Raw genomic sequence first — 27390 nt, forward strand, 5'->3', positions numbered from 1 at the left:
AGGACATACTGTATGTGTATATAATGTGACAAATATTGTATATTTAGCATTCTACTTGCCTTGGGGTGGGATATACCAGGCACATGTCGGTTGTACTCACCCTTTCTTGATTACAATGATGATTGCTCCAAGCAGAAGAATGAGGACCACGAGGCCACCTGTACAGATTCCCAGAATTAGACCCATCTCTTCAGAGTGCTGGGATACTTCTAAGGCTCGCTTTGTATCTTTGCATGCAGCTGTAGGGGAACCAGAAACATCTTGCTTTAGCAATGGTTGATAAATCTTCTTGAAACCTAACACTTTTGGTGTCTTTTGATTTTGAATCGTAATGCAGTGTGATATACCAGCCCGGCCACAGACAGACAGACACCGAATGTCCCGAATACACACGCTTTATTTTGTAGCACAAACCCACAGTGCACAATTGGCAACAAAAATGCTCTCCGTCCCCTTTCTCTTCCTCTTCTTCGGCCGCCTCTACTCCTCACTCATATCTCATATCTTCTCCCTTTCCGGCTCTGCCCTTGAGTGGAGTGTGGTGGCCTCCTTTATGCAGCACCCGGAAGTGCTCCAGGTGCTTCTTGATTAACATCTGGCAGCACTTGTTTCCTGTTGTGGTGGAAGTGCAGCTGACCACCATTCTGGAGCTGTCCAGAGGCCCCCTTGCAGTGGCCACGTCCCCCCCACAGGGTTAAGCGTCCCGGCTCTGTGGCCCCCATGCAACCCAGGAAGGCTGCCTTCTTATGTTCCGGGGAAAATACTGCCCCTCTCCCGGTCCGTCCCTTCTCCCAGCGTCCCGGTAGGGCAATGTCTCGGACATCTGTCACAGCAGACATAGCTTTAAAGCCCTCTGTGAAGAAATCTGTTTCTAAGGCACTGACAGTTCTACCCCCATGCTGAGCTGGTAAATTAAACCGTCTGTTGGAAGTAGATATGCAAGCATTTGCAGTATAATGAGCATGAAAGCGAAGCACCTGGTTTATTTTAAGAAGAGGACCGACCTGTATAACACAAAGATACTGTTTAAATTTCTACCTGCCCGATGTTTTGGGCTGTCACTAGACAGATAATATATACCCAGGGTAAATAAAACTTTACAGAAACTCAAGCAAAATGGAAAATATATAACATACCAGAAGCCCCCAAACACACAGGAGAACCTTCTAGCTTGGATAATAATAGAGCTGCTGCCGTCTGACAGCAGGGTTGTAGTTGGCAGTAAGATGTTGTCAGTCCTGCCCAGTTGTACCACAGGTTTATATTTAAAGGCATTTAACGTTTGGAAGGAGCAGGTCCAGCTTGACATGTCCACTGATGGAACATGCTGGAACAAGTTTGCTCCTCTCAAAGTTCTCTGGTTGAACTTAACCAGCATCCTAGGGTCAGAATGATTCATTATTTGAGTGTTGGTAACAAAGTGAATCATTTCTGTTGCGGTGTTAAGCTACAGCCTCCTTTTTAACATTTATTATCTGTCTAGGTAGTAACGTGGATAAACTCATTCTCGCTTTTTTGTTAGCATTGTTCAGTTCCCTCCTGCCTTTTCCACTCCAACTGACTCCATCAGGTGACACCTATCCAGAGATGTGACAGTCCATCCAACTTACTTAAAGGCAATTGAACATTCCTCATTATATAGAGACAGGCCAGATCTGAAACCTTTCCACCTTAGTTTTATCCTGTCTCCAGACTTAAGCTCTACCCATCCGTATATGATCTGCAGCTCCTTAGGTGACAGTGATTCAAAGTGCTACCAGCCTAGTATGGGAATATTATGATTTCCTGCTTTATATTCTTCACAGTCTCTTACATTCTCAGATGTTGTAGGTGTAATGTAGCCTACAGATCCTTTATGCTCACCCTGGGACATCGCTCAAGCTCATTGCTTATCCAAAAGGCAATTCAAATTTTTAATATTTACAGGAACAAGCCAGATGTCAGATAAAATCCATTCTTAACATTAATAACTTGATTATTAGAAACCAGGAAAAAGAGAGGATGTAATAGGCTTCTGCTATGCAACGCCTAAAACTCTAACTATAGTCTTCCTCTGCTCTGCTTTCCCCTGATGTCTGCCTGCCTTCATCTATGATCTTTTCATATGTCCGTATTGGCATAAGAAACATCGTGGAGCCCCCGGCCAGTGCCCATTGTGCACATACGTTAAGATGGCCCTGGGTGTAGGGGATGGGATGGCTGTGTGCTGACTGGGAGGGAAGTTGTCACTTGCTGAAGAACAAAATTGATTCTGTCTGTCCTGAATGAAGCCCATAGCAGTTTAATTGTTTTGATTTTGTGTACTTCTTTAAAGTCCCTTCACTTCCTCTGTAATTGGCAGTTTGGCACCTGCTGTAAGGGGAGCACAGAAGTACTTTAGCTTGGGCAGACCCTTAGAGTTATTTGGAGGGATGAGCAGAATGTCATAATAAATTCAATCCTGCAAGGCAGGCGCAGGCTCATTCCAATGAGCAATATGAACGAGGAGCAATCTATGGCTGAAAAAAACATTTCTACCTTATGCTCTGTCATCTCTGTATTCTGTTCTCTCAGTTAACATTCCCTTTATGCCTCACGCATTCTTCTTCCTTCACAAGTCTCCTCTTCCCTTCTCTTTTATCCAGCAGAGGTTATTTTCATTGGGAACAATTGCTATAAAATTAGTCCTGACCTCTTCCTTTAAATCCTCTTATTCTTTTTGTTTAAATATTTGGAAATCTTATTTCTTTAATTTAGCCTCACTTGAACTATCAATGGCGTGTATCAATTATTCATCTGGTTTCAATACAGAGAAGTAGCAGACTGCTGTTCATTTCATCAGGAGCTGATTGTCGGCGTTGTATTCCCAGTCTCCATTTTCAACTCGTTTGTCTTATACGCTTCTTCCTTGATCTGAGGCTTCCTGCGTCTGCCATGCCCTTCTTCTCAGTCTGCGCATGAATTATTAGACTTTGGATGTTCTGAAGATTTCTTTTATATGCCAGTCTTCCAGCTGGGGAGTGTGTGTGCTTTTTATTCTCTGAATACTTTTCTTATGTTTACGATGTTTGACTTGGTTTTCATGACTGAAGTCTTGTTTCAATTTGATGCCAAAAAAGCTGGTACCTCTAAACTGGCCCAGTGTGTGGATAGGTGTGTGTATGAGTGGTGCCCAGCATTGGATTGGCACCCTACCCAGTGTTATTTCCTGCCTTGCACCCAGTACTGCCAGGATAGGGTCTGGGTTCCCTGCTACCCTAAACTAAATGAAGCTGGTTTGAGTTTGTATGTACATAGGCATGCATGTGAAGTACTGACATAATCACTTCAGTTTTGTGAGCACACAGAATATGAACTATGGGTTTCACCTCCTCCATTTCCTGTCAAACCTTAATAGAGCTCGAGCAGTTACAACAGGAATGGATGGCTCTTGCCCTGAATAAAAACTGCCATTGCTTGCTCTAAAACCAATAAATGAACACTTCATGTCTATACTTCACTGCTGCTGCTTTCAGTCTAATAATCTATCCATCATTTTTCGCAGTGTTTCTGTTCGCTTTGGGGTTATGACATGACAGACAGTTACTCAGTCCAGTGTTTAACATTATGAAATGCAGAGAGAAAATCTGCATGTGAACACAGGTTTCTGTCTCCCTCTGCTGGATGCTTTTAAATTACACAAACATTTCTCCATTTTTATTTTACTTGCCCATCTGTCACTTTAATTTGTCCGTCTTTTGTTTTTCTTTGCTTAGTACTGAATTTTATTATATATTTTAACTGACATTTAATTGGTTACAATTAAGAGAGCAACGTCCACAGAAAAATGGCAATTAAACATTAACTTTGAAACTGTCAAAAAAGACAAGTTTCTGAATTTCCTTGACATGCCGTTATCATTCTAGCACAATAAGAGAAGAAGAAAGTCCAGCTGATTAATGAGATAAATTAGAAGTGATGCTGGCCCACTGATTTGTGAAATTTGTTGGGAAAGAAAACCTTCAGCCACAGTGGCACTGAACCTGAGAAGCACTGGCCTGACAACAAGAAGGGGTGGGTAGGAGTTGGGTGACAGGAGCATCACTGGATAGAGCCGTGGTCTGGACTGTGAGTAACGAAAGTATATCAATAGAAATCGGGGGCTGCTGGAGTACACATGTCCAGGGAACACCAGGAGGAGGGCACCAGAAATGTAATATGAATCCAGGCAAATAAGAAGCAGATGCACGCGCAGTCTATGGATGAATAAATGAGGAGGTAAGGGGAGAGGCTGAAGAGCCCACTGTTAGAAAATGAAGTCCAACACGCATTTGACACTATTGTGCATTTATGATCCCTCCTTTGATGAAATAGTTATTTTACATTTTGGGTGACATGGTGGGGTAGTGGGGATGGTGCGGCAGCATCATGGATCCAGTGCCATGGGTATGAGTTGCTCAGTCGCTGCCTATGTAGGGTTTGCACATTCTAATGAGTCCTTGTGGGTTTCTCTCCAGTCCACTTAAAGGATGTGCAGGTTAGAATGGCTGGCAATTTTAAATTGTCCTGTGTTTGTAAGAAGACCCTGTGATGGACTGGTGCCCTGGTTTATGCATTGTGTCCAGGGCTCCCCAAATAAACTGTGACCTCCAAGAACCCTGAGCTGGATTAAACTGGTCTGAGAATGTTAATCTATATATACAGTATATAAAATACTAATGGTGTCCATCTGTCTTCCGATTATTAGAAAACTACTGGGGCTAGAACCTTGATCAAACGGTTATGACACGATACTTTTCTTGATACCTGTGGTCAATGGTTTATGGCGAAGTGACTGCGAAACTAATAAACATAGTTTAAAGAAAAAGAGGTTCAGTGACTTCTGCTGGGCATCAAGCAAATCACAGATACTGATTCCATGATAAAGAAGACTGTAATAGGAAGAAGAATAAGATTAGTGCCACCTTCTGAGTGTCAAGTGTGTGATACAGATAGCAAGGATGGAGAAGTGCATCCCAACAATCGTGCAGGGTTTACTGCTGTTTATGTGTAGTTTTTTTGTTATGTCACACAACCCCATTGACACTGAACCACATTGAGAAGCAAAAAGTAATCCTGAACAGCAAGCAATTGAGCAGCAGACAAACACGATGGCTCATGGCCATGCAAGACAGCATCCAGGATACAGAATATTAGAGCGCAAAAGAGACAGAAAAGCACAGCGACAATCTAGAAGATCTTCAAACAGCCCAAACCTCCAACTGTATGATGGCATTGCATTGCTTTTACTTGTATATCCTTACATTAATGTTTCTTTGAGGACCACTACTTAGCAAAGTCACAGCCGCGCTATGATTGATGTCAAGCTGTATATTTTAATGTTGAAAACAAGAATGTGTTGCTAAGATACAAAAGTTCCACTTGCTCTAGATGAGCCACTAGAAGTAATAAAATACATTATGATGTCTACAGGATTTGGGAGAATTAACTAAATGGAAAACATAAGAAGTGTCAACTGCTCCTTATCTTTGACTTGTTTTTTGTGTGTGTGTGTAGTTTATTTTAGGACTGTGGGTCCAAGTGTTTCACTAGTGTTGTGTTATTTTGCATTTTTTAAGTCCAATGTACATTTCATTTTTATTCAGGATCCTGAGCAGTGGGTTGGCACTGTGCCCCTTAGAGACGTCATCTCAAGAAGATAAGATGCTAAGAAATGTGGTTTAGATGACACCAAGATTGAAAGCGCCTAATAAGGCCATCCTAACAACTGTCTTACCTTTACGAGCGAGTCGGACACAGTTAATTCTCGTTTCCTGGAAGAAAAAAAAAAAATCAAAATGAACCTTTTAGCAAAATACTTACCAATCTGCATTTTAGGAACAGTGATAGAACAGGCATTTAAAGATCATCTGAAGAAAGAAATGTAATCCCTAATCGTTATTCTCTATACTGCCTTTGATAGTTAATGGTGTCTAACAAAGGCTGCAAGAGAAGCACAGTTTGTATGTCTGTCCAAAAAAAGGCAATGGTATCAAGGCAGAAAAAAATAAAAATAAAATAATTCAAATACACTTAGTAAAGATGCTTTGGTTGGTGGCCTTCTTGGCAAGAAAAAAGAGCAGGCCAGTATCGGTTGTGGTGCTGTATGAACACTTTCTAACGTGCACCGTACAGACACTCCAAAAACAGAATCCCTTACCAACAAAAACAGGACACAGATGGATGTTCTCATAACAGTAATTTCGTCAAATCCTTTTCTTTTGGGAGTCCAACATATGGCTGTAATAAGATATCTTGTGTCAAGCCCAGCTTCATTTATTTGTCTTTTTGAGAAGGTTCACCACGGACCAAACACAAATGCCCTGCTTTAGCTTTGTCAATCGGAGTACAGCTTGTACAAGCTGTCAGTGCTGCTGCCTCACGACTCCAGAAGACTGAGTTACAATTTCAAATGGTCGCTGTTTGTGTGGAGTTTGCATGCTCTCCCAGTGTTTGTGTGGGTTTCCCTCCAACATCCTAAAGACGTCCAAGCTGGGCTAATTTGGCCCTCACGATTGAATCTGGGTATGCGTGAATGTGCCTTGTGTTAGAATGGGAGCCGTGTTCAAGTTTGGATTTTAGCTGCGGTACACCCTGTCACACACAACCCTGAATTGGGCAAAGCAGGCACAGATAAGGGGTAGGTGAATGAATTACTGCATATACTGGAAAGTGTTTCCTGCATCTGTGGTTAAGATGCTACTGAAAGATCCTACGTTCTAATCCATTTCTCCTACTGTTGTCAGGATGTTGTTATCCAACCCTACATAAGAAGACACTTAGGCCTTCATGTGAATTTTGTGAAGCACCACTCAGGGCCATAAGCTGCACTCCATATCAGCCACTGCTGCATCTCCCAAAAATGAAAGGCTACAGGTTTCAATGTTGTGTGTGATCTTGTGACATATAGTGGCCGGTTTTAATGGCAGAGGCTCAGTGATTAGCACTGCTGCAGCTCAGCTCCAGGATACGAGGCCTTAATCCCCGGCCTTGTCTCTGTCTGTCTCGAGTCTCAATATTCTCTGCATTTCTGTGTCTGATTTGTGGTTTCATCCAGCATCCCAAAAATGTGCAGATTGTTAGCCCTGCAGACAAGAGTGAAGGTGGGTGTGTGTGCTCTGGAGTGGTCTGGCATCCTGACCTAAAGGTGCTATGAAAGGTACCAACACCCTGCAATCCGGTAATGGACAGTGTAGGCTCAGAAAAGACATGGATGGAGGGAGGGAAGCTTTCTTTGTTAGTTTTACAGATCCAAATATTAAGGAAACGCAAGCTGTACTGGTACACAGGGGTGAACTTTGCAGTGTCGTCATTTGCTCTGATCCAACTTAATTCTCCAGGAATAACTTTTCTATTACAGGGACAAAAGGGATGTGCAGGCATCGAGCAGGGAAAAAACTCAAAACAGTCAGCTAAAGGTTACACTTAGACACACACAGACGCCTACACTCTGAAATTCACATGTAACAAGTGGGTCTTTGAGAAGTGGAGGCTACTTGGGGGACAAAACCCCACAACGACACAGGGAAGAAATGCCACCTCCATTCAAACAGTGACCTGGTTTGGAAGTCAGATCCAGCCGCCTGGAAAAACTGTGCCATAGTATATAGTAAAGATTACGTCTTAAAATATATAGTTCTGCATAACAGCTTGCTGCTCATGTTCTGGAGGCTTATATGGTAGCTTTGCGTTCTTAAACATCTCATGTGCCTGTTTCTATACCAAGCACGTTAACCTTGAGCATCTTTTGGGCTTGTAATTCAATGCAAATGCAGTTAAACCCAAGTGTCTCTCGGGCTAGCCGTATTGTTGACATGTAGTGTGTTATACTTGAACAACACTCAGGACAATCATGAATATTTCTACGTATTTTGCCGCTCTATGGTAGCTCATCAATATTTATGAGTGTGTTGTCAAACAAAATGCAATGGGATATAAACAAAAAAACGTAAAGGAAGTTTTAGAACAGAAACTGAAACTGAGCCATTAATTGAGTTATGACAATGTGAGTTTGTCATCAGGCACCGAAACCGATAGTGAAGCTGACACTTATGAGTACGAGTGAACCGCTGTGATATTCTTGGTGAACTTAGTAGTGTGAAGCTGCAGTATGGCAAAAAAAAGGTAAAATGAATGCAATCAAGTGGAAGCACAAGCAATTCGTCAGCCCCCCTGAGCACTGTTCCCACTGCGGAAACTGTCAAAGTTCATGTTGGGGAAATGCGGAAGTCACTAGGCCTTGTGCTGTGGTAGCCTAACAGTGCCCAACAGTGCAATGGGCAAGTCCACCGCAGATCGGGCACTGACATTCTGCCCTCTCATGCGCAAGCAACAGGAAAAACGTAAGAAATGTGCGCAAACAAGCATGGCTCTAGTGTCCCGATTGTGACATCGAGCTGTGCGTTGGTGACATGTCAATTGAAGGACGTGTACTAAATCTGCATCAATACAGCGGTGGACACTTGACATACCTTTTCTATTGAATTAATATTGATGTTTTTATATTTTCATTTTTGTGTTATGCCTGATTACATTTTTTCTTACTGAAATAAATTAATTTGTAGCTCGATATTCCAGGGATAAACATAATGCTAAGGAGATTAAAAGTATGCCATTCATTTTAGTGATAAATACTGTATATTATGTTTGGACATAGCAGTGCTAGAGGAGGTCCAGAGGACAGTCACTCGGCTGATTCTGGCCTCTGAGGTACGAGCCACGAGGAGAGGTTGAATGTTTGTAGACGGTGTGCTGATGTGTACAACAACCTGGTGTCTGACGTTTTTCATCGGCACACACAACGCCACATCTCTGAAGTCTTTGATGACCTGAGCCGGCCTCAAGGAGGCCAGGTTTATTTCTTGTATATCTCAACAGGTCCGTAGAAGAATACTAAACAGAAAACAGAATGGATACAATTAATGATACAAAAGGTTATCCAGTAAAAATCTCAAACTCCATTGAAGGAGAATCAAAGCTATAGTTAGAAATGTCAGCATCTACAGTATACAGTATATATGTCAGTGGCTCTTAATGGGTCGTGACTCCGATATCTTTGTGATGGGTCACTACAGGATTTGTTATAAAGTTAGCAGAGTTTATCCCAGGGTGAATTCTGTGCAGACTGATACAGCACCCTCTCTTTAGTGTAGCACGTGAAACAACGTCAGCGACACATCACAGAGAGACTTTTGTTTCTATGCCATGAAAACATGAAAAAAAAAAATCTATATTCCCCAAGACACCATCTCCCCTCCCGTCAGTCAGATACTACGTATATCAGTTGTGGTCTCTAGAGGATGCTAGTGAGCTAAACTCAAATGCTGTGTCTGAGGCAAAAACAAGTAAAAAGGAAAATCAACGTCATTGTGCCAGAATTGGATTGGGTTGGTCAGAATATACGTCTGGTACTTCTATTGATCACATACCACATGCTAGCTTACTACATGGCATCTTGCATCATGCCTGGGAAATGTGCTAAATACATAAAATGTTTTATTATTATTATTATTTATGCATGTATTCAAAGCAAATGCATTGTACAAGTGCATGCACAGAAATGAACGTTAGCACAGAAAAATTAATTTGTGTTAAGTCAACTTGGCAGCTGCCAGGAATGAGAACAACTTACCAAAGTTAGCCATTATTAAAAGCTCCCTAGAATTAATAATTTTGAAAGAAGCAGCAGTTTTTCCAAAGTATTGGTAATTCTATACTAGGAAATAAATATGAAGAAGGACAGCCACAACAGTTCTTATGCGTTGTTGCATACACACAGACATGCTTTAGCGTATCCACCAGACCAAACTCGAATGGTCTCCTCATATACCACTGAACCATATATTAGCAACCAAATTTAAATTAACTGGAGCGACTGTCTGATTGCCTTAGTTGTCTGACATTTTGTCAGAATGCCTTGTGTAATATTTGACTTGGGTGAATAACTGCAGTATAAACAGGTAGAGGTTAATGCCTTCTTTGTATTTATTTATTGCAATTCATTTGACTCTACTGTGAATGGCCTGCATAATTAGACCTTACATAAGTGTACCCGTGTGATTAATTAACACAGCAGGTAAACCAAACTTCTCCTGCCCAATACAAGCAGATACAGCATTACTGCAAATGGCTTGCGTTATTGTCTTTTCTAATCAAGGTTTCCAAGCACATCTAAGGCCTTTCAAGTCATTCCTTCAAGTCAATAGACCGTAGGCGGCCCTGAAGCACAGCTGTTTTTGCCTAATGTCTGCCTTTAAAAAAAAATGTTATAAACTGAACTTTCTAATTAGTATGAAAAAACCTGTTTACAGTTTTTTGTACCCAGAATAATAAACAGTGCAAACTCTATCCTTGCACTAAATTAGTTATGAACACATAACACAGGACTGAAGGATGTGAAAAGTAGCAGTTAATTTAGATGTAAATTCAGTGTCCGATGAAAGTGCGCTCTGTATAACACGAAATGACACTCACCCCTCGAAAGTTGCTCACTGCCTGGAAGTAGATGAGATAAGCTTTCCTGGGATCAAGGGGGGCATTCCAGTACCCGCTGTAAGTGTGATTATCTCCCACAGAGAAAGGCGTAGAATCAGGGAGGCTGCTGGGAGGAAGTTCAGCCGTGTAGTAATGAACTAGACCCTTGGCCTGGGCTTCGTCGTACGTCATAGGAACGGGAAAACATTCTGAAGTGCCGGTCTCTCGTTTCACTCTCTTGGGTCGATCCTCCTCCACCACCACCTGATAGGCACTACAACATGTAGAAAGAAGGAATCAATTTAGGCAACAGTTTCTTTTTTCTAAATCAAATATGTGTATGGGTATTATTAGGACCAAAATATTCTGTCTTAACTGCTGACACAGATCCAGGTTGGGACCGGAGTTGGCCCTGGCAGAGAATTCCCTTTTCAAATCATTGTTTATGCTTGTGCCATGGGGACAGGACCAACAACTGGGGTTACTATGCCTCATAATGATTTATGGTGCTAATAGTAACAGTTGGGGTCAGACAGGTTAGTATCCGAGATTCCCAAGTCCGATAAGTGGCTGCTTGGATGCGGGTAATCTCCTAACCAAATGGGCAAATGAGGCCGTTAGAGGGACGGCTGGCCCGATGACACCCAGGGCTCTAGAGGGCAATCCTGATCTCAAAGTCAGTGCTGAATTTACTCTAAAAGATGTACAGAACCTGGTTGGGGTTTAAAAGTCCATTCCAGTTAGCCTGTAGTGTAGAGTTAGGTGAAATCAGGAGCAAGCACTCAATTAGCAGAAGAAAAGTGTTTTAAATGCAAAAATCAGTCCATTTTTACATCATTATGAATGTATCTCAGTCCACACTAAAACAAGCCATAAAACATACGGCGTTCACCTATACTGGGCATGTATGCATCGCTGGAAAAATCCTTGAAGGAGGTGGTGATGCTGCCAGCCACAGAATTTATTGCAAAACTGTATCAGTTGGTAAATTATTTGCCTTTTGCACATTCAAACTATTTAGATACATACAAGTAAGCAACACAATAAGTGCTATGGAAAGCAACTCTTCTGTGTCTGTTATGGTGGAATAAGGCTTTCTTCTGTGAAGGCTGACCAATTAGGGAAATGCGTAGGTGACAAATTCCTCAGAATCAATGTGTTGAGACTGACACCCTGTGGCAGGTGGCCAGGGACCTTGCTCTACCGGGACGCCTGGATCAGGGAAGGACCAGGAAGGGAGCAATATTTTCCCTGATTTCCATCCAGGACCACGACTGCAGAGCTGGGAAGCGCAACCCCGTGGGGGTCCATGGTCCAACCAAGGGGTTGTCTGGATGGTTCCTGAGCCCTGGAGGACAGCACTTCCACCACACCAGGAAGTGCTGCCACTCCAGGAACTGTGTATGCCCGGAGTGCTAACGGGTGCAAGGGCAGCACTTCTGCCAAACCAGGACGTGCTGCCGGAAGGCCATCATCAGCACCTGGAGCACATCCGGGGGCATGATAAAAGGGGACGCCTTACTCCCTTCAAGGAGCCGGAGTCGGGAGGAGATAGACAGGGCTTGTGGAGGCGGCTGAAGAGAGAGAGAGAATAAGGACTGAGTGAGTGTGGAAAAGAGTTGCACAAATAAACGCATGTGTTTTAGACATTGGGGTCGTGTCTGTCTGTGGCCGGGCTATCTATTACACCATTAAATGTAAGGTCACTAGTGATGTCGCATGTGTTGAAATGATTTCAGTGAGATGTTGCTTCAGCACTTAGATTTAAACACTAAACCAACAAGGGCTACCTAGTATCAGATATTAAGAGCTGGCTGACATAGGATGCTTGTGAAGGGACCTGCATATTTGTAATATCTCCGGATAGCTCACTGTGGGATCAATTAAATATTTTTATGCATCATTTAAGGCTCAAAATCCAGAGAAATACATCATATTATCTAATCAACCTGGAGAATGCGTCCTGCATCTCATTGAGCAGGAGGTGTAATTTTCAGCAGGCAAAATCAAGCAAAGCTGCTGGCCTAGATGGTATGTCGTCTAATATTTTAAACAGAGCTCTTTTACAAACATTTTAACATCTGAATGTTCATCTCTGACAAACCTATAGGGCCAGTGAAGTCAAGGATATCAAGTTTAACGGACTATCACTGGAGTGCGGTAACTTCACTAGTCCAGTAGTACAAGATGTAGTAGTAGTGATGACACCCGCCTATTATCGTCCTCTCTGGTCAAGCATATCACTCAGTTATGTTGACTCTCTTACCCTTCATGTGAAAACACAACCAATGGAAAGCAGAAAACTCGGTGTCAAGATGTTGTTCAGAGACTACAGCTCACTGTTCACTACAGTAGTTGCTGCTAATGAAACTCAGAGACAACTCCATCATCAACTCGGGTTCGGAAGACTGGAGAAAGACTGCCTTCTTAGCACAACACTCAAACTTGCCAATGAAGCACCTGTAGTTGTTCTGATTAACAGTGATGATGTCACACACAGAGAAACGAGTGGAGCCATTGTCAACAGCAATGCACTAAATGTTAGCAAAACATTCGGCATCCATGGGGTCCCAGTGCAGGCTGTAAGCAGTCTTAGGTTTACTAATTTGTTGCTTTGATTTCAAGAACACTGAGTTTTACTCGAGGATGCCAGAGCCAACGTGAGGAATGCCCATCATGAACTCTACTGTTTGCATCATTTGAGAAACTCGTGTCAGCATTTGTAACAGTTTTCAGCTTTTACCAGTTTACCACTGCACTGATGAAAGTATCCTTAGAGGAACTGCAAGTCTGGTCAAGGCGGGCAAGGTGGGAGAGCATTCCTGGGCAAGATGGCCATTAAGGGGTTTAGAAATCTGCCCAAAATGTCATTAGGATTAAAATGCTACAAATTAATAAATTGCTATAGGAAATAAAGAGGGGGCATCCAAAATATTCCAGCCATAAACGGGCTTCATATCATCACCAGATTTAAAAACAAAGAATACACTTCAAGTAATTTACATCTTGCATAGTTGGATCCTCAGAGCCATTGCAAGCCAATCACCTCTACAATGACATTAGTCAGGCCACTCTGTATTCTGTCATGCAATGGGTAGGCTGCTTTGCACCATGTCAGTACTGTCCTCTTCTGTCAGTACCACGTTATTAACAACCGAGTGCGGCTGATATAGGCTCTTGTTACAATGGTTCTGATGGTAAGGAAGACAGAAGGAATAAATATTTGAAAGCACATTTACAAATGGCCTATAACGACATCTTGACTTCTTTCTTGACTTTGATTAACGTGAATAAAAATAAAACGCAATGCCTAACAATGACCTACAGGTGGGAAAGATGGGGGTGATCAAACTAATCTGGGACAAGTACAATAGAAACTTGAGGTGATGTGAACTGATGCTGCATTGGACAACTGAAAACTAAGATAAAATGGATTAAAATGACAGATATAAGAGATTTTGCCAATTTATAGATAGATTATATACTTTATTTGTGTGGCACAGTGTTACTTCTAAGCCTGTTTTCAGACATTAGTGAATTTAATGCTCCTCACTTCTTTGCCACAAAGTTCCACAGTCACCTCAGCATAAAATGTGTAGTATTCAACGCAAAGCTTTTATGATTAATAAGAAAAGTAGTGCGTTAAACAGAACCGCAGTAAATTGGAGTTCTACTGTGTGTCATTTTAGTTTGACTTTATTTTAGACTTTAACGAGCGAGTCTGTCCAATGGCAGCCCTGTTCTTGCCAGCTCTTTCTGTTCTTTCCTTCTGATCTGCATGAAGCGCTTTTCTTATCAAGCTTATTTATTTGAGACGTTTCTTTTGGCCAGGAAAGGTCTTTAGAAAACGTTTTTCAGTGTTGTTTCCTTCCAGGAGGTGAGAGGCGAGGTCCTTTCTTCATAACTTCAGTGCTCAGTTTTGAATGCCTCTCTTCTGGATTTCCCGGTTTTCCCCATCATCCTTGTCACTGGCAACTGTCCACACTGCTGTCTTCCTATCTTCTTGACCATCTGCTACTTTATTGAAAACATCTTTTCCCACTAATTTTGCAATCTTGTTTTTGCATGTTCTGTTCAGTATCGTGAACACACTTCAGTAATGTAACTACTCCAGTCTATTGGGCCTTTTCTAAATAAACGGTGATGTTTGCCTCATTTCACCCTCGCCATACTCTCTTTACATTCAACTTGCGAGTCTGATGGACTGTTTATTCTCCTTTTGTTTGTCAAATTTCTTATTTTCTTGTGTTCTGTATACTGACATGACTTTTTCACATTCATCTTCCTGCCTTACTTCTGGTACTCAGCCTTTGTAGTCCTTTCTCTAAGTCTCCTAGCATAGCTTGGTTGTCTTCCGATTTTAAATTTTTCAGTAGCTGACCTTTACACTCCTCAACTTCCTTAATATTGTTTATTGCTTTGAAGACCATCATGACAGCATCATGCCCTTTATCAATGAGTGCGATTTCAGCAGGATCTTATTCTCCTCCTGTCATAATCATTTCTGTCTCATGATGATAATAGAGGGGGTTGAGTATTTCCGCCAAAATCAAAGTAAAAATGAAGTAGTTTATTACAAGAAAATAATAATGTTAGGCCCCATCCACTCTAAGTTTTCATTTAAAAATACAGACATTAGTCTCCGTTTTCTGTGTACTTATAAAATGCTTTGCATTTGTCATACCAACAAATTGCATATACAGCCAGTACTAGAATCTAACAAAAGACATTTTAAATAAAAAATGGCAGGAAATAAAACAGACTGATAGAAGTCGTATTAATCCCCAGGCATTTGGCTGTCACGAGGAAGTAGCTGATGGCGTCTCAGGGAGGCCAGCGTGTCCTCTTTATATGTGTTAGTGGGGTTTGTCATTTATTTACACTGCATATTCCTGCTATCATTTTGCTGCATTATTGAGGGCAGATCACCAGAATGTTTAATGGACTTGAATGAGATTAGTACTCCCGCCATCATTCTTTTTTTATTTCCTATATTTTTCTATTTACATTTTTCCTTATTAAGTTATAGTATCAGTTTATCTGTTGCTTCAATTATACAGCATTTGCTAAAGGACTCTCAAAAGCAGTGCTAATGTTTGTTATGCCCCATCTGTTGGAATTAAAAATTACTATGTATATTACAAAATACATTTCCATAGAGTGTGCATTGCAAATGTTAACGTTGAATACACCAACAGAGTGTAACTGCTGGATGGACATCTTCTGTTATGTAAATACAGTGGAGCCTCGGTTCACAACCGAACCAAAGTCATTTCCCCCATAGGATTGTATGTACATACAATTAATCTGTTCCAGACCATATGAACTGTATGTAAATATATTTTTTTTAAAGATTTTTAAGCACAAATATAGTTACCTCTACCATAGAATGTACAGCGTAATAGTAAACTAAATGTAAAAACACTGAATAACACTGAGAAAACCTTGAACAGAGAAAACTAACACTGCAAGAGTTCGTGCTATAGCGCTATGAAACGCTTGCTAAAAAATCTTTTTTAATGAGTTTTCAGCACAGGGAAAAAAATGAACATTTGAAAAATATGTAATTTAATAAACCACCAAGAAAAGTAACATTGCAGCAATGCACGCTACAAACCGATCGCTGTAATCAGAAGTGAAGTGGAGGTTAAAATCCAATAGAAAAAAGTCTTCATTAAATACAACGAGGTTAAAACGATGCTCGGATCTGTCTCTTTAAAACAAGCCTGGTGCATTCTATAACTGCCTTCTCGGCTTTATGCGGCCAGCAGTCCGTCCGTCTCTCTCTCTCTCTCTCTCTCTCTCTCTCGTGTGTGTGTGTGTCTGTCTGTCTGTCTCTCTCGTGTGTGTGTGTCTGTCTGTCTGTCTCTCTCTCTCGTGTGTCTGTCTGTCTGACTCTCTCTCTAGTGTGTGTGTGTGTCTGTCTGTCTGTCTCTCTCTCTCTCGTGTGTGTGTGTGTGTGTGTCTGTCTGTCTGTCTCTCTCTCCCGCGTGTGTCTCTCTCTCTCTCTCTCTTGCTGCACAGGGAGAGACTGAACATGTCTGGAAATCATCGGCGTGCAAAAACCGAAAGGGAAACTGGTGTGTTCGTATACCGAGTGTGTGGTCGTGAACAGATGCAAAGGTTTGGCAAACTTTTTGGTCGTAAACCAATTTGTACGTGTTTCGAGACATTTGTGAACCGAGGTTCCACTGTATAATCATTTCAACAGCACCATTTGTTTTGATATTTTATATTTCTCTCATGTTTAGCCCAAATTAACGTGAGTCTGTTTGTCCTGATGGGCTTGTATACGATTTCCCGTGTTAAATACTATAATGTCACCATGTAGCACAGGGGTACTGGGAAACAGAGTCACTTTTAACCCCGAGAATGCCCAGAATTCACAAATATTCCAATTGGACTATTCTGGGATTTACGCGCTTTTTATGTGACAGCCTTAATCAGCAGACCCCCTTCTCCAGCGTGGTGTCAGTGTGTGTTAAACAGAATAACTGAGAAAAAAACAAATAATAAGGAAAGGTTTGTCATCTCTGTAATATATTAGCTAAACTCAGAAAATGATTCAAAAGAACAGGAGTTTACATTCAGGACATGTTTATTTGCTTATAATCATTAAAACAGAACACTAAATCCCCAGTTATCTTATAAATGTGCTGAACTTGAATTCACAATAATATACATTCACTAAATATTCACATGGATCAGAGGTCAGTCTGTGTGCTCAGTAAAAGCCTGCCTTAAGCCTTCATCAGAAACATGTTCTGCATGAACTCAAATAATAAATAAATAAACCAAGAAAAAAATCCAACGGAAGAAAAAACACCAGAGAATTACAAGAAATAAAATACAAAATACTGCTACAGGGTAGCAAATGAATGCGAACAGGAGGTCTAAAGATTCAAACAAGTCAGTGAATGTATGAAGTTAACCCTGACTCAAAAATTGTAAGAGCAGGAGGACAAACGTCTTCTTCACCTGCTGTACACATTTATTAAAGTGTTAACCAATATGTATCCCTCTTAGAGAACATTAAGCGGAGATAACAAGCATTATTGTAGAAGTTGCGACATTCTATTCATTATTATTTATTGAAAAAACAAACAAACAAACAAAAAAAAAAACCATGGCGAAGCTCCCTTGTATGCATTTAAACAATTACCATTTATAGCTTGTGTTTTGAGAGACAACTGGCAAGCTGTATCCCATGAAAGCTGTAGTGGATCAGCGCCAAAAGTAGAGATATAAAACTATGAAAATCACAAGAGCACTTCCAAAAACCTTTGGTGGCAGGCTTGGCCGTAACTAGGTAATAATTAGGCAATTTTGCTTTTGCTACTGCAATCAAATCAAGCTTTTGTATGTTCTCAATGGCAGGTTTTTTGGAAAAAAAGCCTGAGGGGTATGAAAGAAAAAGTAATATGTTTTAAATTAGAGCTATGTATAATCAATGGGGTGTAGCAGGCACCCTTATGTAAAAACTTTTCAGATGGATTATAAATACTAATTATACACATCATTATTTATTTACACTTGAGGAAGTGTCACAGCTCCAGATCAGACAGAATCAATAGCAGTCTGTCATTTTAAGACTCACAACCCAGCAGACAGATGGCTAGAACTCGCTAACACCATGTAGGCAGGCTTAGGCACCAACTTTGAAAAGCTTTCTGATGCATCTAACATTACAACCGAAAAAAGAAAATGACAAATGTGTAAAGCAGTTTTTGTAAGAGGACAGAGGGCATCTGAAAAGCAACAAATCCAACAGCCTACTCTGTTAAATGTCAGAATGAAACAGAAACCTTTAACTTACCTGACTGGGGCTCCTCTGCCCTGTGCAGGTCTCAGAAGGATCGTGATGACACTCTCGGACTCGCTCAATGGAGGAGGCATATCGCCATAATCGAAAACCGGGGCTGGGGAGAGACAAGAAGATGTGTGAGCAATCTCTTATCTCTGTGTGGCCTACATGAAAAATTCACAGGATATTTGTACTGATAGATGAACCATTTTCCTAGCAGCACACAAGCTGTGTTTGGCTGTTGGCGCTGCGTGTGTCTCGTACAGAAAACTAGTGTGCAGGTAGCAGTCTAAACAGATGATTTTTATCCAGTAAGTGATCACACATTTTATACCAATAAACAGACCAGCTTAGGGTTTTGTAAACACATTTTTAAACCTAAAAAGACATGCAGAGAGATTTTTTTTCAAAGTATTTCCAAGTGATACCATACTTTAAAAAAAAAAAAAAAAGTGTTATGGCATAATTAGAGTACCTTATAATTATAACATGGACACTAAAGCATTTACGTTTGATTAAATGAACTTGAATCTTTAAATATGTTACCACCTTATCCCACATCAATAGAAAGCAGATATTTATACTTTAAAACTAGGGGGCTTTGCCCCCTGCGCGCTTCGCTCTAAACCCCCACGCTATACGAGACAACCTCTTTGCATCTCTGCCGCTTGCATTAAAAAGAGATGCGATTGCTCCTCCGACACCCCCTCTTAATCGGTGATACAATGGGAAACACATACAGTATTTTTTTACCTCCTCTTTGCTCGATCTGCATCTCGCGCGGCGCACTTCTGTCAAATCACCTATGTCCATATATTCAATCTCTTTTCGCTTTTAACTTTTCATTGATATCGCACTGAATTCTGATTCCGTGTTTGGAATTACAGCGTGACAACACAACGTATAACTGCCCATGAGCGAATGTCGTTTCTTTCTCTCTACAAGAAGTGTGTCTGACATAACCATGCAGGACTTTTCCAAATCTCTCTGCATACGCTCCTGTCTCGCAGAACGTGAAAGTGTCTCTGAGACAATCACGTCTCATCTCCTTCCAAGATTTTTTTTTTTTTATAATAGAGAGATGTATGGCATACCTGCTGTAAGGCCTAGGAGATTAGCCTGAGGACAAATAGATAACGTTCAACAATACCAGTGGAAGGGGAAATTTTCTTGTTAAGACTTTCTGAGTTCACTGTATCCAAGATGGTGATAGTGAGAGCGTATGATCAGTTGTTCTCTTTGAAGTATTTGTCATTTTCATTAATTATATTATCTATACAAGGTACAATGGCTAAAAAAAGTGGTCACCCTTTGGAAGTTTTCACATTTTACTGTTACACAACATTGAATCACAGTGGATTTAATTTGAGTATTTTGACATTGATCAATAGAAGACTTTTTAATGTCAAAGTGAAAATAGATCTCTGCAAAAGTGTTCTAACTTGATTAAAAATACAAAACATAAAAGAAATGAGTGCACAAGTATACATTCCCATTAATATGACACACTTGAATCATCACTGGTGCAGTCAGTCAGTTTTAGAAGTCAGAGAATTAGTTCAATGGAGATCACCTGTCCTGGTTTTAGTTGAGTGTACTCTAAATGCGCCTCACATGGAATATCTAACTTGTGGTAAGTCAGCACGGTGACCTGACCTACACAACAAAGACAAAAGAACACTAAGAGCAGCTGCGTGAAAAGGTGGTTGAAAAGCACAAGTTAGGGGATGGAGACAAGAAAATATCCAAGTCACTGAAGTCGAGGTAAATCAGTCATTAAGAAATGGAATCTGCCCAAACCAGGCTGTACACCAAAAACTGAGTGATCATGCAAGTAGAAGAGCTGTGAGGGAGCCCACCAAAAGACCTACAGTATCAAGGAGCCACAGGCTGCAGTGGCTGAGACTGGAGGGGCTATGCAGACAACAACTGTTGCCCAGATGTGTCACCAGTCGTAGTTTCATGGAAGAGTGGCAAAGAAAAAGCAACTGTTAAAAAGACCCTCCTGACATGAGACATGACATGATATGAGAGACTCGGAGGTGAGCTGGAAGATTCCTTCTATGGTATCAGGAGCTTTTTGGCCATTAGATTAAATGTGATGTTTGGCATAAGCCAAACATGGCACATTATCAAAAACACACCATCCCCACTGTGAACCACGGTGGTGACACCATTATGTTGTTGGGATGTTTCTCTGCACCAGGCCCCTAGAAGGCTTGTGAGGGTAAAAGAAATGCAGCAAAATATGGCGAAATCCTGGAGGAAAACCTGATGTAGTCTGCAGGAAACCTGCACCTTGGAGGAAGACTTGTGTTCCAGGAAGACAACAGTCCAAAGCATAAAGCAAGCCAAAGCTACACAGGAATGGCTTTAGAATAATAGCTAATGTCCTGGGGTGGCCACATCAGAGTCCACATCTCAATCTGTTGAGGCTCTTTACACACGATCCCTACACAACCTGGCAGAGTTCGAGAAGTTTTGCAAAAGAAAAGGGGAAAAATGACAGTGTGTAGATCTGCTAATGACTTGAAGGAAGTAAATACCTATGTGATCAATTCTTTTGCTATGTATATTTATAAATAATTTGGGTCACTTTGCAGAGATGGTCATCATGCCAGAGAAACAAGTCGTTCCATGTGCCTACCCAGATGGGCCTCCTCAAATTAGGATCCAAGTACTGATGTGCAGCGGGTGACGTTTCTACACCACACCAGCTCTGATCCCCAACAGGCCTGACTCCACCGGCTGTCTGGTGGTTTCAACTCTTCTGAGGATGAAGCTTAAGAGGACTCCCCCCTACCATCCCTTTCATAATGCAAGCAGACTTCCTGTGGGTGGCTGCAGTACAGCTACGCCTACAGAGAGCAGAAATAAGTCCTGTCTGCTGTTTCGGAGCTGTGTGAAGTTTTTACAGTGGCTGCAGTGCCAGTGCACAAGGACTGTTTGTAAGGCGAGATGCAGTTTAGTGTTACACCCAGGGCAGGCCTTTAATGACCTCTGGGGCACTGCCATCAGCAGTGTGTCTATCTGCAGAGAGAGTGTCGACCTCATCAAGAGGTTTACTTAAATTGGCAGCAGCATTCATGTCTCTGGTGACTCTTCCTATGACGTCACTAGACGGATTGGCAGGGCATGGGGGGTGTCATGAGTTCACTGGAAAGGGGTGTGTGGCCCTCCCAATATCTCTGCAAAAGGATGAAGGTCCAAGTCTTTAGAGTCCTGGTGCTTTCTGTTTTGCTATATGATTGCGAGACATGGATGCTATCCAGTGAGTGACCTGAGACAAAGACTGGACTCCTTTGGTACTGTGTCTCTTCAGGGAATCCTTGGGTACTGTTAGTTTGACTTTGTGTCGAATGTTGCTCATGGAGTCCCGAATGAGGCACATTACCTGCATTGTGAGGGAGCATCAGTTGTGGCACTACAGCCATGTGGCACAATTCCACAAGGATGAACCAACTCACAAGATCCACAGGTACCAGTGCATGCTACCCCCAACTTGACCTGTGCTTTTTTTTTTACTTTAACATAAAATAGACTTTTTCTGTGATCAATGTAAAAAAGCCAAATTAAATCTACAGTATTGACATTCACTATCTCTCTATTATAAAAAAAAATCTTGGAAAGGAAAACCAGGGAGATGAAAGAGATTGGCCACGGAGCGTCTCGCAGGGACGTGGAACATGAAATTCTTGCAAGACACGCTCTACTTACAACCAATATCAAATAAGACCACAGGCAGCAAAACACTCAGTTGTGTAAAGGCATGTAGCAGACACAGAGTCTGTGCGCTCAGCTCATATAAAGCGTATAAGGGCAATACGTTTTAGATGAAACGTCAACGACTAAGTGAAGAAGAAAGAGCAGCACAGAGAAAAGAGACCCAAAAGTGTTGGGGAGAAAAAAAATGCAGATAAGAGATCATGAAAACAGTGGAATTCAAAAGGCTAAAAAAAACGATAGTGCGATACACATGCAGAGAAAGGTAAAGAATATGAAAGCAGTAAAATTCGAAAGTATTGTAGCATCCCAACCAGGTTGAAGCCTTTTTTTTTTTTGAGTGACTGTTAGGTTAGATTGAGGGAGGGCGGAGTACAGCACAGAAGACTGACAGCGGGGTATTGATTGATGCGTTTTTGAGCTGGATACGGAGGTCGCTACAGTATCAAAAAAAAGATAGTAAAGATCGCATTAGTGCAAACAAAAGGAAATTATTATTCAAAAAAAGGGAAAATAATCATCAGGACCAGGTGTAATTGAAAAAACAGCAGGACAAAGCAAGGTCAGAAATAAAAGACAAAGAGTAGAAAACAAAGTAAAACGTCATAAAGTGATTCAAAAATGAGGGGACGAAAAACATGCATAGCAGGTTAGAGAAAATGAAAACAGTGGAATTCAAAAGACAAAAAAACGTAGGAGCGATATACATGCAGAGCAAGTTAGAGAATATAAAAGACGAAAAATTTGAAAGTATCAAAAAAGGTAAAGATCGCATTAGCGCTAAAAAAGAGAAATTATTACTTGGTGAAATAATGGAACGGCGAATAGAAATCGAATATATAGACATAAGTTATATGTCAGAAGTATGGAAATATTATAAGGCTTTGAAGTTTAAGTCAGAGACTTGTAGATCATCTAATTCTTGTTGCCATCAGGGAAAAGTAGTGTTTCTACACAATGAGGAAGGCATATCCACGAGAATTAAAAGATTTGTTGTTTGGTGAAAGTGAAATCCACAGTCAGTCATTTCCCAGCCCACTATATCGGAAAACAGGGTCACGGGGGTATGCTAGAGCAAATCCCAGACAACATATGGCGCAAGTCAGGAACAAACTCTGGGCAGGGCGCCAGCCCACGGCAGAATCCACAAACACTACAGGCAAAATATACGAGTCTACAATAATCTTTTCACCTTCACATCATTCAGTGCTCAAAACGTAGATTTACACAATAATGGACCACACGCTATTAGAATCTGTTTTCCCGCAACAGTTAAAGCAACGACATGTTTAATTTCGAAGAAAACACAATTCTGTCAGGAGTATATTTATGATCACTGAGAAGCGATGCAAATATTAACAGGTGACAAGAAAGGTAATGTAGTATATATTCCGCAAATAATATTAGACACCAAAGGAGATCTTGATATGCGATTCGTGTTAAAACGTTTCCAGTTTCACATTAGAATAGCTTTTGCTATGACAATTAACAAATCACCGGGACAAACATTAGAAAAAGTCGGATCATTTATTAGAGAAAAAGACTCATGGGCAGTCATACGTTGTGTTGTCACAATGCAAGTCCAAACATTCAATGCGATCTTGAAGAAAAGGTAATTCCAAATATTGTGTTTACTGAAGCAATTCCGAAGGAAAAAAAAAAAAGCTTTTAAAATTGTACAGTATATCCGATTAACCAAACACGGGGGTTGACGGGCAAAGCGAGCAGGGGGCAGAGCCCCTAGTTTAACAAGAAGATGTGAAAATGCAAAAAGGGGTGAACATTTTCTCTAGACCAGGGGTCACCATTAAGCTATGGGTAACTCGCAACCCCTTTCCAAGTAGCTCGCCAAAGGGTTAAAGAATCCTACATAAATTTGAAAACATGATTAGTCAAATTAGGGGGATCTTTCCAAAAAATCGTATCACGATCCTTTTAACACAAAATCACGATCCACAATCTGAATTGCAATTTCTCTTTTCAATGTAGCATACACTTAAGAGAATATCCGGACACAGACTCATCAAGACCTAAGTACCACTTTATTTTAAATATCAAACAAAGTTGAAGTCAATTGTTCTCTTGTTCGCTAGCTAAGCGGCGCTAAGGAACACGCCCCGAAGCTGGCGAGTGAGTGTGGAGAGCCAAGCTGTGTGTTTCTCGGATTCGTGCAAATAAATCTGTACCGCAAGTGAACTGTTTTACCTAGCGAAATGAGAGAATCGAAAATCAACCGGAATGTTCAAGTAAATTATAGAAAAAAACCTGATCTAAATCCGTTATGTAGCTCTCTCATGAAAAGCAAACAGGGAAACATTGGATTTTATATATTATATAATAGTAAACCTTCAAAATAATGTGCAGTTAAAGTCTCAGCAGCATTCTCAGTATTTCTGGAGATCGGTAGAGTCAGATAACTGTACGAATCTTCACCAAGCAGCTCTGAAAATGTCTGCTTTGTTTGGGTCTCCATACCTCTGTGAGTCTGACGTGAATGTCATGAAGTCAAAGTTCAGAACGAGACTGACAGACAAACATTTAAACGACTCCATAAGAGGGAACCTCAGTGGCTCCAGTCCACCAGACACCTGCCTCTCTTGGTGACGTCATCTGACTAACTAAACAACACATCACACACGCAACTGGACCTGTGAATAAAGTGACACAGTGACACGTAACAAAATGACAAATGAATAAGGAATATCTGGATTTGGAATTGCATTGTTTTGTTTTGACAGCATTCATGTTTTAATTCAATAGTGTGAGATACTCTAGAAAATGCATATGAAAAATGCAGGTAAGCTAAATATTTTTTCTGATGTTTTAATGCAAAATGTGAGTTGTGGACACCAACATTTTGCAAAACAAGCTTATTCAGTTTGTTTGGGTTGAAATAAGCTATGAGAATAAACATTAGAAAACATGAGTAGCTCTCGGCCATTTTCATTTTGTAAAAGTAGCTGTCGGGGAAAAGGTTGGAGACCCCTGGTCTAGACTCTGTAGTTCCTACCCACACAAGGTATACGGTATGTGATGGACTATTGTAATCTCTTTATCTTGATTGGTGTAAAATGATATAATGTGGTTTTACAAGGGTGTTATGCAAATGGTCTCAGTCTTTATCAGTTCAGCTCTCTCAATTGAACCTAAAAGTGTCACTTTGCAGGTGTGGTCTTAGCTGTTAATTTAATGGAAAATCCCCAGCAACGGTCCCACAGATTGTCAGTGGCAGCTGATTTTTTGGTCCACGTAATCCCTTAAATTAAGTTTGATCTTGTTGTTAATTGTACTTGTTATTTAATTGAATAGTTCTCTCTAAGTCTATGCCTGCCATCTCAGAAATGAATAACGAGGTGACTTTTACTTATCTTTAAATGATACATTCTGCTGCCATGAAGTTTAGTGCATAAGAATCCACTAATTATTTACTCTTTGTAGCCACATTTAATTCACTCACTTGTCAAGAATTTTCATTTGTTTCTTCTTTTCCAACCAAAAGACAATTATCTAAGTCAAAAATAATAATGAGACAACAGCTAGTCAGCTAAATTGATGCCAGTTTAATCAGTCTGTTTTTTTAGCAATAATAAAAAGGGAAAAAAACAGAAGTTGAGAGACTGAGGGGTTCTAATCCTTCTAATCCTAATTTTTTGATTCCTGAGAAAAGTAAAGTATAGGCTGGAAGGAATTTATGACATGGCAGAATGTTAATAAGAACAAAAAGGTGACTATTTAATTTACAGTGTGCTCCGTAAGTCAAAAGGAATTATTATCTAATTAAAAATTTGCCTGGTACAAAATCCTGCACTCTCATAAATCCAAAATTACAAACTTCACCATAGAGTTGAAGAAAAAGTGACTTGTAGTCTGTGGTCAGATTTGATATGACGCAGCCAAACACGAACACAAATATCACAAAACAGCAAAAATGAACAATGCAACAAGTTTGCATTGATGGACCTCAATGGTATAAAATAATGAAACAGTTGCTTTTAATGAGAACCATTTAATTTGGGAATTAAACCGAGGACTTGAGCACTCAGACAGCTGCCAGCAGTTTTGAGTCCTGCAGCCGCAGACAACACAGGGTACAAATCCCAGTCAGATACTCAACACTGATCCATAAGAAACGCCCAGAATTGATTGGCTGAAGGCACTAAGAGTTAAATCCAGTCATTGTCATAAAGTGTGAATTGACAACTACAGCCCCCATTATCTGGTTAACAGCTGATGGGGTGACACCATCGTATTTGGGCTGCGGAGCTCAGCGTGACAGTCATAAAAGCAAAGGAGCCTGCACATGATCTTTTCATTTACCGGTATATCAAAATATGTGGTGGTGCATCAATGACGACATAGTGGGGGGTGAAGGGGAATTATGACTGCTGTGACGCCACGTGACAGGGTTTGACATATTGCAATGTCACAAAGCTATAGGACACGTGATGCTGATTATGGTCACAGCTGGCTACACTTTCCAGTCGTAAGATTATGCAGAGATGCCAACTCTGCTATCACACATACATAGCAGGTAGCCCGTCCAGTGTGCAGCAGCAGCGTGCTCTGAGTTTACTCATAAGCCAGCGTGCCACAATTGTAAAAAAGGGGCCTGAATGAGCAACATTTGGAACCAGGCACAATTTCCATTTCTTTTTGTAGCTTTGAGTTTGAACACCACTTTTCATCGTTTAGCTGCAACATTTTGTTCTATCAGATGTGACCAGTACTGTCCATCAGTCTGAGTGAAAGAATATGCAAGACATACCATTAATATTTTGCCTTGCAAAATGACAGCTGGCTCCATGTCGGCAAAGTGAGTTGATGGTGGTAGTTGCACATGCAGAAAATGGAGAAGGTGTGGAGGAGCAAGATGAAGATGATCTAGACCTAGTTGGACTCTGTTCCTGATAACAATGATGGTGTCAGCAAGTGTCCCTGTTTGCACAATGGCAGATCGATTCTCTTCATCATGGCAGGACAAATAAGCATGTATTAGAATGAAACAGTTTGGTGAAGTCGGTTATTTGACAGTAAACTGCTTACAGCCTGGCTGCATGTGTTCTTAAAGCTTAAACTGTGCACACCGCTAATGATAATTTGCTTTCGTAAAATTACAGGCTAATCAGAGATTTGTATTGTCATTTTCAGAGCATTTACTTCACTGGTTTGCGCCCTATAAGGGGGTTGTACGTTTGTGATGCCATTATTTGGAGGGGGCTAGCTGATTTGTGACGAAATGTAACGAAAGAAGAGGCGAGGGTCAATTTTGTGCCAAAATAGTGTGACATCATTTATAGACGACCCCTATTGCAAACTTGCTGCAGTTTACCCAGATATGTTTTCATGTTGCAGAACGTCATAGAGCATTGTGGCAGCGCGTTGCAGCACTGTAG

General features: G+C 40.9%; 1 protein-coding gene across 4 annotated transcripts in view; it reads right to left on the reverse strand.

The window, feature by feature from the left end:
* Window positions 1-27390, reverse strand: part of LOC120517926 (receptor-type tyrosine-protein phosphatase U-like) — a 1019277-nt gene that overhangs the window by 158197 nt on the left and 833690 nt on the right. For all 4 annotated transcript variants that reach the window (XM_039740445.1, XM_039740444.1, XM_039740443.1 and 1 more), the window contains exons 11-14: window positions 18287-18389; window positions 10471-10744; window positions 5735-5771; window positions 101-239 (exon numbers count right to left, since the gene is read on the reverse strand). In XM_039740445.1, the coding sequence (XP_039596379.1) occupies window positions 101-239; window positions 5735-5771; window positions 10471-10744; window positions 18287-18389 (553 nt within the window). The remainder of the gene's footprint in view (window positions 1-100; window positions 240-5734; window positions 5772-10470; window positions 10745-18286; window positions 18390-27390) is intronic.

This window comes from Polypterus senegalus, chromosome 17, assembly GCF_016835505.1.
Source record: "Polypterus senegalus isolate Bchr_013 chromosome 17, ASM1683550v1, whole genome shotgun sequence".
NCBI classification, from domain to species: Eukaryota; Metazoa; Chordata; class Cladistia; order Polypteriformes; family Polypteridae; genus Polypterus; species Polypterus senegalus.